This window comes from Crinia signifera, chromosome 6 (assembly GCF_055691185.1).
Source record: "Crinia signifera chromosome 6, ASM5569118v1, whole genome shotgun sequence".
Lineage (NCBI taxonomy): Eukaryota > Metazoa > Chordata > Amphibia > Anura > Myobatrachidae > Crinia > Crinia signifera.
The window spans coordinates 93,322,850-93,340,091 of record NC_139222.1 but is presented as its reverse complement, the minus strand read 5'-3'; the positions used below and the strand labels follow the sequence as shown (position 1 = coordinate 93,340,091).

At 42.2% G+C, this 17,242-nt stretch overlaps 1 protein-coding gene across 3 annotated transcripts in view; it reads left to right on the top strand.

The window, feature by feature from the left end:
* The window catches only part of KCNG1 (potassium voltage-gated channel modifier subfamily G member 1), a 48,011-nt gene extending 31,380 nt beyond the window's left edge, over positions 1-16,631 (top strand). For all 3 annotated transcript variants that reach the window (XM_083146486.1, XM_083146485.1, XM_083146487.1), the window contains exons 2-3: positions 2,165-2,970; positions 14,015-16,631. In XM_083146486.1, the coding sequence (XP_083002612.1) occupies positions 2,212-2,970; positions 14,015-14,785 (1,530 nt within the window). In that variant the 5' untranslated portion in view covers positions 2,165-2,211 and the 3' untranslated portion in view covers positions 14,786-16,631. The remainder of the gene's footprint in view (positions 1-2,164; positions 2,971-14,014) is intronic.
* Positions 16,632-17,242: the final 611 nt, after the last annotated feature.

Here is a 17,242-nt window from a genome sequence, read left to right as displayed (position 1 = left end):
ACACAGGACTTCTACCCAGGTCCTGACCAGGGTACAACAAGGACAGGACCTGGGTAGAGGGCAGAGTAAACGGGTACGCCAGGTCATTCGACCCAGCTCCCGTTTACAGCAATGAGGGAAGCCCAAACCTCCGGACCGCAGCGTCTTGTGGTCAACATGAAGGTTGGCTGGGGGGGCGTACACAGCCTCCGCTGCTGTCTGCTGTACTCTGCAGACAGCAGCGGAGGCAGGGAGGAGGTGAATGGGTGCCTGTGTGTGACATCCATTCACATCGCGGACAGGGGCTGGGGTGGTGCACGGGGCTGGGGGCAGCTCAGCAGCTTACCTTGGTGCTGGGCTTGAATACAGCCATCAAGCGCCACCCCCATTTACACTGCGGATAGGCACCACTGTGTAAGCAGTGCAAATCCCGGATCCGACCTGGCATGGATCCATGTTCCAAATGCCGGGTCAGATCCGGGATTTGGGTGTAAAAGGGGTATAATGCTGAGTTCTGACAGTTCACAGTACTGAACCCCAGGGCCATAACTAGGGTGTAGTGCGGACAGTGCAGACCTGGACGCATCCTCCTGCGATCGCATATGTGTAATGCTGGCTGTCTATCTTTGTTCAGGTACTGCATCTAGGAGGATACAACAGGACATGGCTGCTGCTTCTCTGTCTTAGGTAACTGCCTTGTAGGAAGCTGCACAGCACCTTTTTCTCTCCTGCGTTCCCCGTTAAACCCTACAAGGTGACTGATCTCCTGCTGACGGATTTCTTTGAATCTCCCCAGGGTGGGTTCCTGCCACCTCCAGACACAGCACAGGGTTCCATGCCAGCATTTATACGCATTTATATGCATTTTTTTCATATGCAGGGGTATAGCTGCAGGAGTAGGGTGCCACATTTGTTTGAAGATGAGAAGATGGAGGAATGAGGAAGAGGAAAGATGATGAATGAGGAGGAATGATGAGGGGCATTATTGTGGCTTAACATTGTAAATAAAGTGGCTTTACTGTTGCACAATGTGCATAAGGAGCTTTGCTATTTAGTGTAACGTGTATAATGGGACTACTGTGTGGTATAATGGGAATAACAGATGCTACTATGTGGACAGGTGTACCAAGTATAAAGGTTTCCACAGGTGTAATGTGAATTGGTTCTATTCTGTGGCACCTGCTATCCCTGATTCGAATATGTGGGGGCACCAATTCTCTTTCTGGCACAGAGCGCCAAAATGTCTAGTCACAGCACTGCTGAACCCTGTAAATGATAAGTGTTAAATTTATTAGACGTGATACCCATTTAACCTTTGGAGATTTATAAAACTTTTTAATGAGGACAATAAAATGTAATTTGCAAGCAATCACAATTAGCTTTCATTTTGTAGACCTTAATATGATTAGTTGCTATTGATAATTTATCTAATTGTCCTCTTTAGATAATAATTAATAACCCCCTCCCTTTGGGTACACAGTGGAGTGCCTTAATGACAGAGCTGCTGATTCAGGTAACTATATACACTTACCGATCAGCTTGTCCTGGCATCACATCTGGGCAGGCATTTTCATTTGCTCATTCAGCTATGACGACAGTGCCTGCAACCAGTGTACAGAGGGGGGGCGCATCGTCTGTACACACAACCAGATGCGCTGATATATAACTGCAGATATGTTTCGGGCATCGGCTGTGCTGCAGGGCCAATTACGTTGTTTACAGACATATCGGTTGTACACACCCACCGATCTGCTGGCAATCTATTGGCTATTTGATCGAACAAATGATATATCGTCCAGTGTGTCCGCAGCTTTATGCTACTGTGCAAAATCCAAATCCATTGCAGGGGTTGAGTGCACAAAACAGGGTCTTCCTGTGGTTACCATATCACGTTTTGTCCCAATAGTGAGTGGAAATTGTCCATCCCTGATCTTATTTGATTACATTTTGCATGGGAACAGGAATTGTTGGGTGGATATAACTTACATGTATATTGATTGACAAAGTGCTGCATGGTCATTTTACTTGTGACTTTTTATATTAAACCTAATAAGTTACAGATTATGGTATGGTACACAGTCAGTTTAGTTTAAAGCGCATAGATACCTAGTGACCTTAAGAATTAGGCCTATACATTACCTGTATGTGTAAACAATCGTTTTGAATCTTCTTTTCTCTGTCGTAGAATTCTTCGTGTAAAGCATCCACAGGATGTGATTGACAGCGATCATTATGACTCTTCTCGGAGGGGAAAATTCAGACTATGACTACAGCGCTCTAAGCTGCGCTTCAGATACATCTTTCAACCAAAGCTTCTTTACAGAGGCAGAATCTCTTAAAGGAATATTTTACAAGAGAGCTAGACTCTTAAAGCCAGGAGAGGACCTTTATAAAAGTGTCCACGTTGATGACCGCAAGCACCACGCCATTATAAATGTTGGGGGTATCAGGTATTTACTACCATGGACAACTCTTGAAGAGTTTCCGCTGACACGCTTGGGACAGCTAAAGCTGTGCAGCAATTTTGATGAGATTTTAAGTATTTGTGACGATTATGATGTGACTTGCAACGAGTTTTTCTTTGACCGAAATCCTGGAGCTTTCAGAACTATCCTGACTTTCCTGCGGGTGGGGAAATTGCGGCTCCTGCGTGAAATGTGTGCTCTTTCGTTCCAAGAGGAGCTCCTGTACTGGGGAATCGAGGAGGACAATTTGGAGTGGTGCTGTAAAAGAAGGTACATTCAGAAGATGGAAGAGTTTGCAGAACTCAACTTACGGGAGGATGAGCTGATCGAGAATGAAAACCCATCAGAGCCGGAGGATGAGAGCCGATTAGACATGTGTATGCGTCACCTTCGGGATATGGTGGAGAAACCACAGTCTGGACTGCCTGGGAAAATCTTTGCATGTTTGTCAGTGTTATTTGTAACAATCACAGCGGTGAACCTTTCCATCAGCACCATGCCAGATTTGAGGGAAGAGGAGGAAAAAGTAAGACCTCTGTGTTTTTGGTAAATCAATATTACATTAGTAGAAATACTTGCTTTACTGCACCTGTAAACTGAGATACAGTTGCCCATTTATCAAATTAAAAATCTGTCTATTTAAAACTCATTGCTTATGATAAATGGAGCTCTAGCCAATCAGCTCAAAACCGACACATTTCAAACATGTGACAGTTGGGAGCTGTTTGGCTGGAAACACCATTTATCATACGCATCAAGTTTTAAATAGCTAAAACTCATTGATAAATGGGCCCCAAGCTCTCTTATCAGATGTCCACTAGGTGAAAGAATTTTAATTTTCAATGATGCTTGTATATATGTTTTTCATGGTGCTTTATACTTCAATTTATCAGTGTATATCACAGGTTCTCAAACTCGGTCCTCGGGAGCCCACAAAGAGCATGTTTTGCTGGTCTACTCACAGAATCACAGGTTAAATAATTAGCTCCACCTGCAGATCTTTTAAAAGGTGTCAGTCAGTAATGAGTGCACCTGTGCACCTGCTGGGTGACCTGGAAAAGGTGCACTGTGTGGGGTCCTAAGGACCGAGTTTGAGAACCCCTAAGGTATGTGAAAATCTAAAATATTGCTTCTATACTCACAATAGTTTTTACTAGATGAAACATAGGGACAATATAAGCTGTTGTGAATACTGAGGAAAAGAACCTAAGTGGCAGATATGCACCACCATTAAATCACCTGTGACTGTGTTACCTGGGTCTGATTCAGAGTCACATGCAAGTTATCTGAATGTCCAGCCTATTTATCCCCATTTAGCCACAAGTGGAAATCTGAAAATAAGTATATAGCGCTAGAGTAAAAATATTAAAAATGAATGAAGTCAGGTATGGAAGAGAATGAAGTTATTCTATTAAAAATATATTTATATGAACACTAGCGACCTGCCCCCTGCTTCACATGGGTACATCACCATTATTAGAATTTTTTTTACCCATGTGAAGCAACGGTAGGTTGCTAGTATAGTATATAAGTGCATACTTGCCTACTTTTGAAAACTAGTTTCAAGGAGATTCCAGGTGCTAGTAAAATGCGTGGGACTACCCAAAGCCAAGCCCACCTGGAGTGCAGGCCACAGTTTAAGGCAAACAAAAGTTGTGAGATATGCTATAGTTTCACCTGCCATTGCAGAACACACCCCTGAGTGTCAGTAAAGGGGTGTAGCTAGACACGCCCTCTGGTGTGGAGCATGAAATCCCCCCCTCACTCCAAGCTGAATAGCAAACAACAGTGATGGTGCTTTCATAGTTTCGATCAAGTAGTAACAGGTAGATGGATGCGGCACTCGTCTCTTTAAAATAATTCAACGACAATACAGTGTCTTATCAGTTCAATGTTTCAGTGCTCTTTAATCAGCACTATCGTCGTGTCCTGACCATAATGCTAATTAAAGAACACTGACATGTGGATCTGAAAAAACTGTATTCTCTGTGAATTATTTCAAAGAGACGTGTGCCGCATCTATCTAGACAGACCTGGCAGGGCAACGGCTTGTTTAGTAACGTTTCAATGCCATTTTCATCAGGAAAATATTTTTGTGCCCCCTGTTATATTTTTATTTGATGTTTGTTCCCCCTTTATATTTCTATTTGATGTTTGTGCCCCAGTTATATTTTTATATGATGTTTGTGCCCGTTATATTTTTATTTGATGTGTGTGCCCCCCGTTATATTTTTATTTGATGTTTGTGCCCCTTGTTCTATTTTTGTGTGATGTTTGTGCCCCTCTTATATTTTTATTTGATGTTTGTGCCACAGTTATATTTTTATTTGATGTTTGTGCCCCTGCTATAGTTTTATTTGATGTTTGTTCCTCTCTTATTTTTAGTTGATGTTTGTGCCCCCGTTAAATTTTTATTTAATGTTTGTGCACCTGTTATATTTTTATTTGAGGTTTGTGTACCTGTTATATTTTTATTTGATGTTTGTGCACCTGTTATATTTTTATTTGATGTTTATGCCCCATTATATTTTTATTTGATGTTTGTGCCCGTTATATATTTATTTGATGTGTGTGCTCCTGTTATATATTTATTTGATGTTTGTGCCCCTGTTATATATTTATTTGATGTTTGTGCCCCTGTTATAGATTTATTTAATGTTTGTGCTCCTGTTATAGTTTTATTTGACGTTTGTGCCCTTGTTATAGTTTTATTTGATGTTTGTGCCTCTCAGATTTTAATTTGATGTTTGTTACTCTGTTATAGTTTTATTTGATGTTTGTGCCCCTGTTTTATTTTTATTTGCTGTTTGTGACCCTGATATAGTTTAATTTTATGTTTGTGCCCCAGTTATATATTTATTTGATGTTTGTGCCCCTGTTATATATTTATTTGATGTTTGTGCCCCTGTTTTAGATTTATTTGATGTTTGTGCTCCTGTTATAGTTTTATTGACATTTGTGCCCCTGTTATAGTTTTATTTGATGTTTGTGCCTCTCTTAGATTTTAATTTGATGTTTGTGACTCTGTTATAGTTTTATTTGATGTTTATGCCCCTGTTTTATTTTTATTTGCTGTTTGTGCCCCTTTTATAGTTTTATTTGATGTTTGTACCTCTCTTAGATTTTTATTTGATGTTTATGCCCCTGTTATATTTTTATTTGATGTTTGTGCCCTGGTTATATTTTTACTTGCTGTTTGTGCCCCTGTAATAGTTTATTTGATGTTCGTGCCCCTGTTATATTTTTATTTTACTTTGCGGCCCCCCTTCCCCTTAAATGAACTTACCTCTGGCGGCTGCCCGGCGGATGCTCTTGTCGCTCCTCCAATCCTCTTCTGCATGCTCAGCCTCGGAGCAGATAGGAATCACTTCCTCTTTGACTCCGAGTCTCAGAGCAGCAACAGGCAGCCTTGCGATTGGCTGCCTGTTGCTATGGCTACTATGAGGAGACCAGTCCCCAGCCGGAATGGATGCAGACATGCAAGGCGCTGCCATAGCTGTATCCATTCCATGTCCGATGCACACACTGCCTGGCCCTGCCGCATGTGTTCCCCCTCCCCCGCTGCCCACGTACCCCCTCCCCCCCACCACGCACGTCAAGAAACAAGTTTATTAGCTAAACAAATCAAATTAACTTCAGTTACGTTGTTAATTTACTGTATGAATGTTGCAGTGCTTCCGTGCATGCATGGCCATGCTGAATATATTTATGCTATTTGTGCTTTTTTTGCACATGCAAAATCATATTAATTTTTATTTCTATCAAATTCTTTTGATGCGATGGTCAGTTACCATTGCTTTGAAAGATTAGATGGCAGGCGCCCACCCATCATTTGATGGTGGGCTTCCGGTGGTCATCCATACCAAGTGAGTGCACTGATTGAGGGCTCAGATCCACACCCACAGCAAACTTGGTATAAGAAGTTGCTACTACTGGACATGTGGCAGCAGCTATACTAATCAAATTATATATCATTGCTATTGTTGTAATATGAGACACTTTCCAAGAAGAGGAGGGATTCCAGGCAAATGCCCCACCCAGTTACCGTTTGCAGTTATTGGCAGTTGTGAGCCATTGTATATGCTAAATCACATCAGTTGTAATTGCTGCCTGGTACCAATTACATTGTTTCACAAAGACAAATAATCATTTCTCACAGAGGCCCTTATTCTGCTTGGTGCGGCCGGAGCCGCATATGCGGCTCCGACCGTGCAGGCGAATCCCCGCCTTCCATACGGATCGCCACGGCCGTCCGTACGCGGACATGTGGCGGTCCGCATGAAAATGGCGGGGGATACGCCTCCACCATCTTGGAGCAGCCCCCTGCATTCGATGGTCGCTGACCATCGAAGGCAGGGCCGCACGCTCCACCAGCTCCCGCAACCATAGACCTCACGGACACTTGTCCGTGTGAAAGCATGTATGGGGGCGGGCAGCTGACATCCGGCGATGTCAGATGCCCGCCCCCAACACATGCGTCACAGCCTCATTACCATGCGTACGCCCCGCGTTTGCATGGGAACGCCCATGAAACGCGGGGCGTATGCATAGGGAAATGAGGCTAAGTAGCCCCTCACGCCCCTATCCACCCCCTTTGCGGCGGTAAAAAAAATTGTGCGGCGATTTCGCCTGCACATGCGCAGAGTGCCCTCTGCACATGCGCAGAGCGAAAACATCGGCGGAACGGCCGCAAGCGGCCGTTACCGCTTAGATCAGAATAAGGGCCAGAGTGAATGAAAATTACCACTTGACATTTTTTCTTTTAGAGAATGCTAGTCATTTGTTTTTGTTCAAGGTTACTATATTTTAACTGTAATAAGTGAGTTGTGAATATAATAGTATGCCATGCATTGTTAACCATTGTCACATATATGTGTATATACTTTATGTTTACTGCACTGGGAATAGCTGTACACAAGCACATATTATTTGGTTGTTTTGTGACAGGTACACCTTTTTTTCTGGTTGCAAATTAGAAACATTATTATATGCAGCTACACGTTATTACCAATTAAAAGTGCATTATTTTTGGTATGATCAGGGTTGTACCTTCCCACAAGGGTACAGGGGAAGCACCAATGGGCACAACTGCCTGAAGACCCATCCCCTCCTCTAGGGTTCAGGTTCCTGGCCATACACATGAATTGTACAATATATATATATATATATATATATATATATATATATATATATATATATATATATATATATATATATATGTACATTATACTGCACAGGACTATGGTGTATTTTTTACAGTGAATTGTTGCTATTAATCTGATACATTATCATGCATGGGCTAGCAGTATATACCAGTGGTGAAATTCCCCTTAGGCACTTGGATGCTTGTGTTGGCACTGTCAGTCCGAAATGTATCAGTAGCTGCTTAATGTTTTCACCATACTCAGTATACATAGTGGCTTTTTTTATTGTATTAAAATGGCTCTTATCAAATAAAGGCTTATAACCAAGCAATTAGGCAAAAGATGGGAGGTGGCCATTACTGTTGTACCTAGGGGCGTCCTCACCCCTAAATCAGCTCCTGGTATTTACTGTATATGTTTATCAAGGGGCCCAGCCCATGCACTCGCTAATGGTTAGATAAATCATTGTGGTGGCTGAACACACCCCCTCTAGGATTTGGCCACACCCCTAAACTTGGCCATCTACCACTGCATTCCCCCTTCATGCGCCAGTCCAACACTGATACTGACAAGAAATATGACCTTACTCAAAGGCATTGACAAGTATATGAACATAAAAGGATATTGTCAGCAGATAAGAATCAGCATGTTATTCTTGGCATGATCTATGGCTCAGTTGTATGTACTGGTCACTAGGCTTGGTTCAGTACATTATACTAGGCATCAGATATGGTTTAGGTTTCTTTACGTGACATGAGATACTCATCATTATCTATGTGGCAGGAGATAAAGCTCAGCATATACAGCAGGCTTTTTTTTTTGCCGACTTTTAAAAGCTCCTCTCCGGGAGAAGCCCGGAGAGGAGACTTTCAGCAGTTCGGGAGCGGGGCTTAAACATGACATCATTAAGCCCCACCCCCATGAAGGAAAGTTACTCAATTTGCCTATATCCGTGGAGGGGGCGGGGCTAAATGACGCAATTATGACACTTTAGCCCCGCCAGCTCCCAGGAGCTCTGCAGATAAGGTAATTTAAACGCCCTGGTCAGGGGGGGGTGAAGCCGCAATCGGGGGGGGGGGAGCGGGGGTCCCCCAGAATAAGGTAGGGTTGCCCACCTTTCCGGGGTGCCGGGAGGGTGACCCGATTTTCGGGACCCTCCCGGGCATTCCGGGAGGGTAGGCAACCCTGATATACAGTACTTGTCACTTGATATTGTTCATCATAAAGTGACTGCAAAGGCCTACTTGTACAGTAAGTGTCCCCAGAGGCTGTCCTGCTCTTTGCTGTATATGTACAGTACAGTATGTACTGTCATCTATGGTTAAGGAAGCATAATTAAGAACAGGCTTTCTGAGGCACTTAGGGAAAATTGCATATATGCTATATAGTAGGAACTTTCAACCACTTTTCATGATACAAAGTGCACCACGGTTCTAACTGCAGTGTGAGATGGACAGTTACAATATACCAAATAAGAAATGGGGGGTTTTGCACTGCGTCTGTTTAATGTTTATAGATATTAAGCACAGTGTGGCTGGCAATTAGGCTTTGCATTACTGGCTGCTAATGGGGTATGTTCTGTCTCACTGAGCTGCTTGTTCTGCAGTCACCACTTAAGGTCCTGCTACAGTCTCTGAGAAGATCTAAAATTAGCTCTAGAATGGTGGCCTCATTATGGACCTTCATCTGCACTAACATCAAAGGAAATATTTTGACATTTAGGGGTTTATTTACTAAGATGGGTGTTCCATTGAGTATGGGATGTTGCTATGGGCAACTAATCAGAGTCTATCTTATTATCTTCTAGAACATAGGTGGCTGGACTTTTGTAACCGGGGATCTACTTTTTGCACACTTACTTACCCGATGATCTACCAGCATCTCCCCATGTGCAAAAAGTATTCCTCTCCCAGTGCAATATGCCCCTTACACATTATGCCACACAGAATAGGCCAAAATTCATATCAGGACACACAGTACTGGCCAAAATTCACATCAGGACACACAGTACCGGCCAAAATTCACATCAGGACACAGCGTATTGGCCAAAATTCTGATTGGTTGCTATGGGCAACATCCCATCTTCAATAGAAAACTCCCACCTTAGTAAATAAACCTCCTTAGAAAACACCTCCAATAAGCTTTCTAAACATCATATTGTGGAAAGTGACCAAAAGTACATATATGAAAATACAATCTAATTTAAACACATACTGTAGATATATATATGTAGTTTTATTATGTATATTTGAGTAGTTTTGTTCTGGTTCTTCCACTCAATGTTCTATTTGATTGACCAAAGCAAGCAATAGAGAATGGGTGGTGAAGTGCAGTTACTGCCCAGACTGCAAAGGTTACATCACATATGCACTGAATATGACAGTTATATTACTACTTGACACATCAATAAATCATATATTCTTAGCTGACTAGGTACACTGATCTTTGTTGCCATAGGTCTTATGTTTTACTGTACAGTCATTAATTATACTGATAACAGTGTGACAGGTTGGAAATAATCTCAAATGTTGCTCTTGATCTCCCATTGAGCAATTGGTAATTCAAAGCCAAACCGAAGATATTATTATTATTATTATTATTATTATTATTATTAATAATAATAATAACAACCATTCCTTATATAGCGCACACATATTCCACAGTACTTTACAGAGAGTATTTTAACATTCTCATCAGTCCCTCCCCCAGTGGAGAAGCTCATAAAGGTATATTTTATGGTGATTTTATACGACCTTCACCAGACTTCACCACAGTGTCCGAATAATTCAATTAAGCATACATTTCCACTCACTAAAGTTAAATGTTGTAACACATGTAAAGGTTTCTTTTTAGGTAAGCGTACCAGTAACTCACAATTCACAGGGGTTTTTAAAACACATCTGGGTTTCTTTCACTTGAAAAATACTTTTATTACCAAAAAACAGTTAAAACAGAACCACAAGTACACTGAAGAAATGGATCCAAGGGTGGGTGAATGATGTTTGTAGAACTCACATTAGCAACACATCAGATAAGTCAAGGATGTTTGGTGAGTGAACACCCAGTACCTTAGTTCAATGTCCAACAGTGACAAAAAAGTCCAACACAAAAGGAAAAATTTCTTTGTGCAGGTCCAGAAAGCCACCAACGCGTTTCAATTAAAATCTTTTTCAAGGCTCAGGTTACAACATTTAATTTTAGTGAGTGAAAATGTATGCTTAATTGAATTATTCGGACACTGTGGTGAAATCTGGTGAAGGTCGTATAAAATCACCATAAAAGATACCTTTATGAGCTTCAGATACACACTCCTTTTGTGAGTGTGGTACGTCCTACCCTTCTTACATATTTATGTTTTGAAGATGAAAATTACAGTCCTACACATTTAACCCTTCTCTTTGCTTCACATATACACCATCTGAGGTAACGGGATAAGGAGAAAATTTATATACAGAGTCAGACAGCGCTTGGAATATATCCTTATCTATTTCTGTATACCATTGTTTTACTTGTTTTGGTTGGACAAGCTTTTTTGGTTATATCGAGCTGCTCCTCTGTCCTTGCGCCTTGGAAACCTCCAGTGTTTTACAGATGGGGCCGGGCTCATCTTTGCAGGGGATGGCGATGGCGACGCCATCGCCATTCCCTGCTCCCGCGCCATCTGTGTGTCGGAAGGGGACGCGCGCGCACGAGGTGCGCGCGCGTCCCCTTCCGACGGTGCTGCCGTCCCCTTCCGACGGTCGCCCGGTGCCCACACCGGGCGCCCGCACCCCCCCACAGCCTCCTCGGGTCCCCCCAGCCCCCCTCGAGCGGGAGGCGGACAGTATTGCGTCCGCCTCGCCGGCCGGCCGCCCGGATACTGAGACGCGCGTGCGTGGGGGACGCACGCGCGTCTCAGTCAGATGGCGCGCCGTGTTGCTGGCGCATCGCCAGCAGCATGCTGCTGGCGATGCGCCAGCAAGCATAAGGCCGGCGCCGTCTGTATATTCCATATCCTGCCCCAGTGGAGTTTACAATCAGAGGGTCAGATTTATTAAGCTCAGCGGAGTGATAAAGAGTCTGGTTTTGGTCAATGGCCAATCAGCTCCTACCTGTCATTTTTCAAACCAAGCCTGTAACTACACAGTTAAGAGCTGATTGGCCGGTGATAAAAACCAGACACTTTATCACTTCACCGAGCTTAATAAATCTTGCCCTATGTTCCCTACCACATGTACACGCACACACAGACATTCTAGGGTTAATTTAGTTAGCAGCTAAATAACCTACCAGTATATTAATGTTTTTATGCCTCATTTTTCAAGAGCTCTAATATATATATATATATATATATATATATATATAAACAGTAGTTTGGAGGTGCGGCACTCCCCACAAATTAACAGGACATGAAGTGGTTTAAAGGCAACGTTTCAATGTCTTTATTGCGACATTTTCATCATGTCGCAATAAAGACATTGAAACGTTGCCTTTAAACCACTTCATGTCCTGTTAATTTGCGGGGAGTGCCGCACCTCCAAACTACTGTTTATTCCATGATTCCAGTGGGGGCACCCAGCAAAGCAGAAATCAAGCGTCTGAGCCAGTGAGTGTGCCGGTCTGCTGCTCTTTCTATATATATATATATATATATATATATATATATATATATATATATATATATATATATATATATATATATATATATATATATACACAATGGCTTGCAAAAATATTCATTCCCTTAAAACAAGAAAATAGATTTCTTTGTATTACAGTACACATGACAACAGATTCTTCCAGACACTATTTTATTGCAAACAAGTAGGCTTTTAAAGTAAATCAGCAAATTCATTATTCTTTATTAAATAAAAACTGAAATATTTTGCTTGCATAAGTATTCAACCCCTGTGCTGTATAAGATCCAAGTTTCTATTGATGAAAGATATTGCTCTCACAATATACTGTATTTTAATGGTTTTCAATTAGCCTCTTCCAGTGAATCATTAAAAAGGTCAGCTTTTATGAATAAAGGGCCATGCAATTCAAATAACATTGGTTATACTTTTAATCTGAAGGAAAGCTGTGAAAATGAAGTTCAAATAGCATGAAAGAAGCTTAAATCTAGATGCTGGGCACTTAAACTGGTTAATGTGCATTAGCTGCAAGCTTACTATATGTGTACTTAAATAGCTTAAGCCATGCAGTAACCGTGGCTGCTTATGGAATCTGTCCCACAATGTTATTGACATGCACAATATTGGAAAAGGCTACAGAATAATATTCAAGTGCTTAGATCGTCCTGTAAGCACATTTCTGACCCTTGATTTCATTATTGGAAAATATGCTGTCTTCTGCTAGTTGCATTACTAGAGGTACGTAACGTGTCAGCTACCTGTCCTTGGTTCTTTACTGTTCTTTACTGCGGTATACTCAATTGCTGGCTGACTACTGGTCTCCATATGCTTGCTCTAGCTGGCATATAGATAAGTCCCTAGGCCCGCGTCGGTCTTGTGCCATTATAATGGCACAAGATGAGATGGACTTGATTAAGTCCATCTCACATAGGAAACAATGTGAAATGGGACAATATGACCCATTTCACATTGTATATGGCCCCGTCGTCACCCCACGATTGACGCCAACCCGAAGTGTGGCGAGCGCAGCGAGCCCGTGAGGGGCGGCGGTGCGCGTCCTCCGACCTTTTCATACCCCTACTATCCACGTCGGTGTGGAGTTGAGAATATAAAGTGTGGCGAGCGCAGCGAGCCACCGAGCCCGAAGCGTGGCGAGCGGACGCGTATACCTGTGAAGTTATACGCGTCCGCTCGCCACGCTTCGGGCTCGGTGGCTCGCTACGCTCACCACACTTTATATTATCAACTCCACGCCGACATGGATAGTAGGGGTATGAAAAGGTCTGAGGACACGCACCACCGCCCCTCGCTGCGCTCGCCACGCTTCGGGTTGGCGTCAATCGTGGGGTAGCATTGAGGGTATAAAATCTGGGGTTTAGGGAATATTTTACATTGAATCCAATGTAAAATAGGGTCCCAGGGACCCTATTCACATTTGATTCAATTAAATAATCGGGTCAATCGCGTCGGTCGCATCGCATGCGATTTGGTAGCATGCGATTTGGTCGCATGCAATTTGGTCGCATGCGATGCGACCGACGCAATTTTTCCGACACGACCACCCCGATGCAAATCGGAGTGGCCGTGCTAGGAAACAAGTAACCTTTATGTTAATACATCAAGAATGAATAATTAGAGTGATGTTGTTAGCTTGTACCAATATTTAGCAGAATACATTATAAATAATAATTGTAGACAATTAAAGATAATTAAAAAAAAAATTACAATTTTTTGTATAAATAAGTAGAGATAAAAAATTTCTACATAATATATTTTCTCTATAATGACACTTGTTTTATCTTTTCTCCAGGGGGAATGTTCAACTATGTGCTACAACATCTTCATTGTGGAGTCTGTATGTGTGGGCTGGTTCTCTCTTGAGTTCACCTTGCGCTTCATTCAAGCTCCCAGCAAATTCACGTTTTTGAGGCAGCCGCTGAATCTCATAGACATCGTGGCCATTCTGCCTTACTATATCACGCTGGTCGTGGACAACACATCAGCAGGACAGAAGAGACCTGGATCAGGAAATAGCTACCTGGATAAAGTAGGCCTTGTGCTGCGCATACTCCGTGCCTTGAGAATCCTGTACGTGATGCGCCTTGCCAGGCACTCATTGGGGCTGCAGACGTTAGGCCTCACTGCCAGGCGCTGTACCCGCGAGTTTGGCCTGTTGCTGCTGTTCCTCTGTGTAGCCATAGCCCTTTTTGCTCCCTTACTCTACTTAATAGAGAATGAGATGGCCGACTCTCAGGAGTTCACTAGTATCCCTGCATGCTATTGGTGGGCAGTAATCACCATGACAACAGTTGGTTATGGTGATATGGTGCCCAGGAGCATACCTGGCCAGGTGGTGGCGCTCAGCAGCATCCTGAGTGGCATATTGCTGATGGCTTTTCCAGTAACGTCCATCTTCCATACGTTTTCTCGGTCGTACATAGAACTGAAACAGGAACAGGAGAGGCTGATATGCCGCAGAGCACAGCTGCTGATGAAGAGTAAGTGTCAGCTAGGAATGATCTCACATGGAAGTGACATTCTCTTTGAGAGCATGTCTTCTGAGGCAAAAGACAATGACTGAGACAATGCACAGAAACTGCTGAAGAAATGGCTAGTGTATAAGAGTACTTGAGAACAGACGGAACTATGCTACTCCAACGAGACTTAAAGTCATATGTTTAATATTGGTTAATACAATAATATATATTTTCTTATTATTTCCTCTGCCAAGTTATCTCAATTGTTGTGAGATGCATTCAACAGTTATACCCCTTCAGTTGTATTGGCTACCTATCGCAACCAATCATATTCTACTTATTATTTAGCACCTATAATAACTAGAATCTAATTGGTTGCATTTTAGTTAATACACCCCTTATAGTGCAGGTTTTTGATGGCTGTGGTTATGAGCATTTGCTCCTGGTTAGTGCAAAAAAAATTAATTTCAATATATAACCAACATCAGCTTAATTAGAAAAAAATTAAATATTTAACTGTGAGATCGTTATGCCCACACCTACCAGCAGGGCTTTAGAGAGCCTGGCCGGGCCCAGGTACGTTTAAGGGGGTTTGTCCAAATTGTGGGAGGTGTGGCCATACACCCAATAAGCACTTTAAGCACCTCCCTGGCCAAACTGCAACCGAGCACACAGCAGCATGTGTTGGGTTGAGAAGAGCTGCTGCTACCAGGTAATGGGGGGCCCACTAGGCCCCTCCATCAGACCTGGTTAATTAGTACCCCTCCTCCCCCTCTCGGGACCACTGCCTACCAGATCGGTTTCCAATTTTTCGGGGGCCCGGACACTTGTCACATAATGACCCCAATGTACCCCTGGAGCAGCTCATTCTGCCATAGTTGGCAGGAGCACAAATTACAGTATATCTCAAAAAATAGATCCAGCCTATAATAAGGGCTGTGCAACTGTGGCCACCACCCAGAGCACAAGGCCAAAGGAGTGGCAGGTCGATACCCTAGAGTGGCACCGTGTTATTTAGAAAGGCACATCCGGGGGACATGCCCAAAATCCAACTTCCAATCCCAGTCCAGTGAGTGTCGGGGTGCTGGCCATGGGGCATCTGCTCTGCACCCTGCTACAACGCTACAGAGATTTGCTAGTTGGAGGTAGGGGGTTTACAATTGCACATCTCCTTTAATGTTTTAAATCCAGAATCTAAAACTATACTGTACATTGTCATGTGGATCTGGTTAAACTATTGTCGCACATCAACCACCATCTTGGTTTACACAAAAAGGTGACAAACATCTTTTTGGTGACTGCAGTCAACATGTTCTTGTGTTTTTGTTCATTTTTTGTGGTGATCAATTTGCGAAGACCGAAATATATTTAAAAAAGGATAGTAAGATAAGGATATTTTTTAACTGATTGAGGTGAATAGTATATTTTTCCTGTTACGATGAGTCTTTTTTGAACAGAAGTGGTTTAGCAAGGAAATTTGTGTTAAAGACACCTGGGGATTTTTTTTCAGTGGATGGGAGTGCCACTCATACGCAAAATAACCTCTGCTTGTAGCATGTTAACTTTCGGGCCCGGCTTTCAAAAATGTTCTTATTAGGATTTACATTTTATTAACAGCCAGGCATGGTAACTGATGCTGATCTGATGTATGCTATATATTTACCTGCAATTATCCATTTTAAAAACTCTGGATTCACCACTTTATGCTGCTATAAGTGCCACATTGCAGAATGAAGCATTTCATAAACTTGTTTAAAAAACAATGAAAAAAACCTTTAGCGATAAGTCACATTTTGAAATGTCAATAGCTTTATTAAAACATTTTTGTTTGTAAACATAAAAAAAATGTGTAGTCTTAAAATCATATTTTTTGCCATAAATTATATTATATATGAGATTATTTGTAAATATATGTACATACAGATGTGGCAACCAGGATTATGCTTAATAAAGTGGTCAAATAAATATGCATTTTCATTTTTTGTGTGTGTGAATGCTTAATCTAACACAGCTAAAGAGGGTAGAGCAATTTGGAGATATATTTATTAATATACATTAAAATACTTATTGTTTTTAGTATCTAGGTGGATGTTAGACAATGTCTAGGACATGCATGGCCAAACTATGGTCCTCCAGCTGTTGAGAAACTACACATCCCAGCATGCCTTGCCATAGTTTTTAGCATTCCCTAAAGCAAAACTGTGACAAGGCATGATGGGACTTGTAGTTTCACAACAGCTGGAGGGCCATAGTTTGAACATGCCTGGTCTATGATGACAGTCAATAGGTGGACACCATATGGTTGATATACATATGAATGACATGGTTAAAAGACCAACAGAAGCAAAAGGGTCAACATGGCTATGATCGACACAAGAAAAAGGTCAACATTAATTTTGGGGGATTTTTTTCCATTTTTTTCCCCACTTTTTCATACTTTACCAACCACGTGGACTCCGATGGTTAATGCAACGTGTGCAAGCATAGCAGCAGTGGAGCAAGCCATACAAGGGGATGCAGTACACTAATTGGGGGTCTATGTGTTTAGGTGTCAACATTGA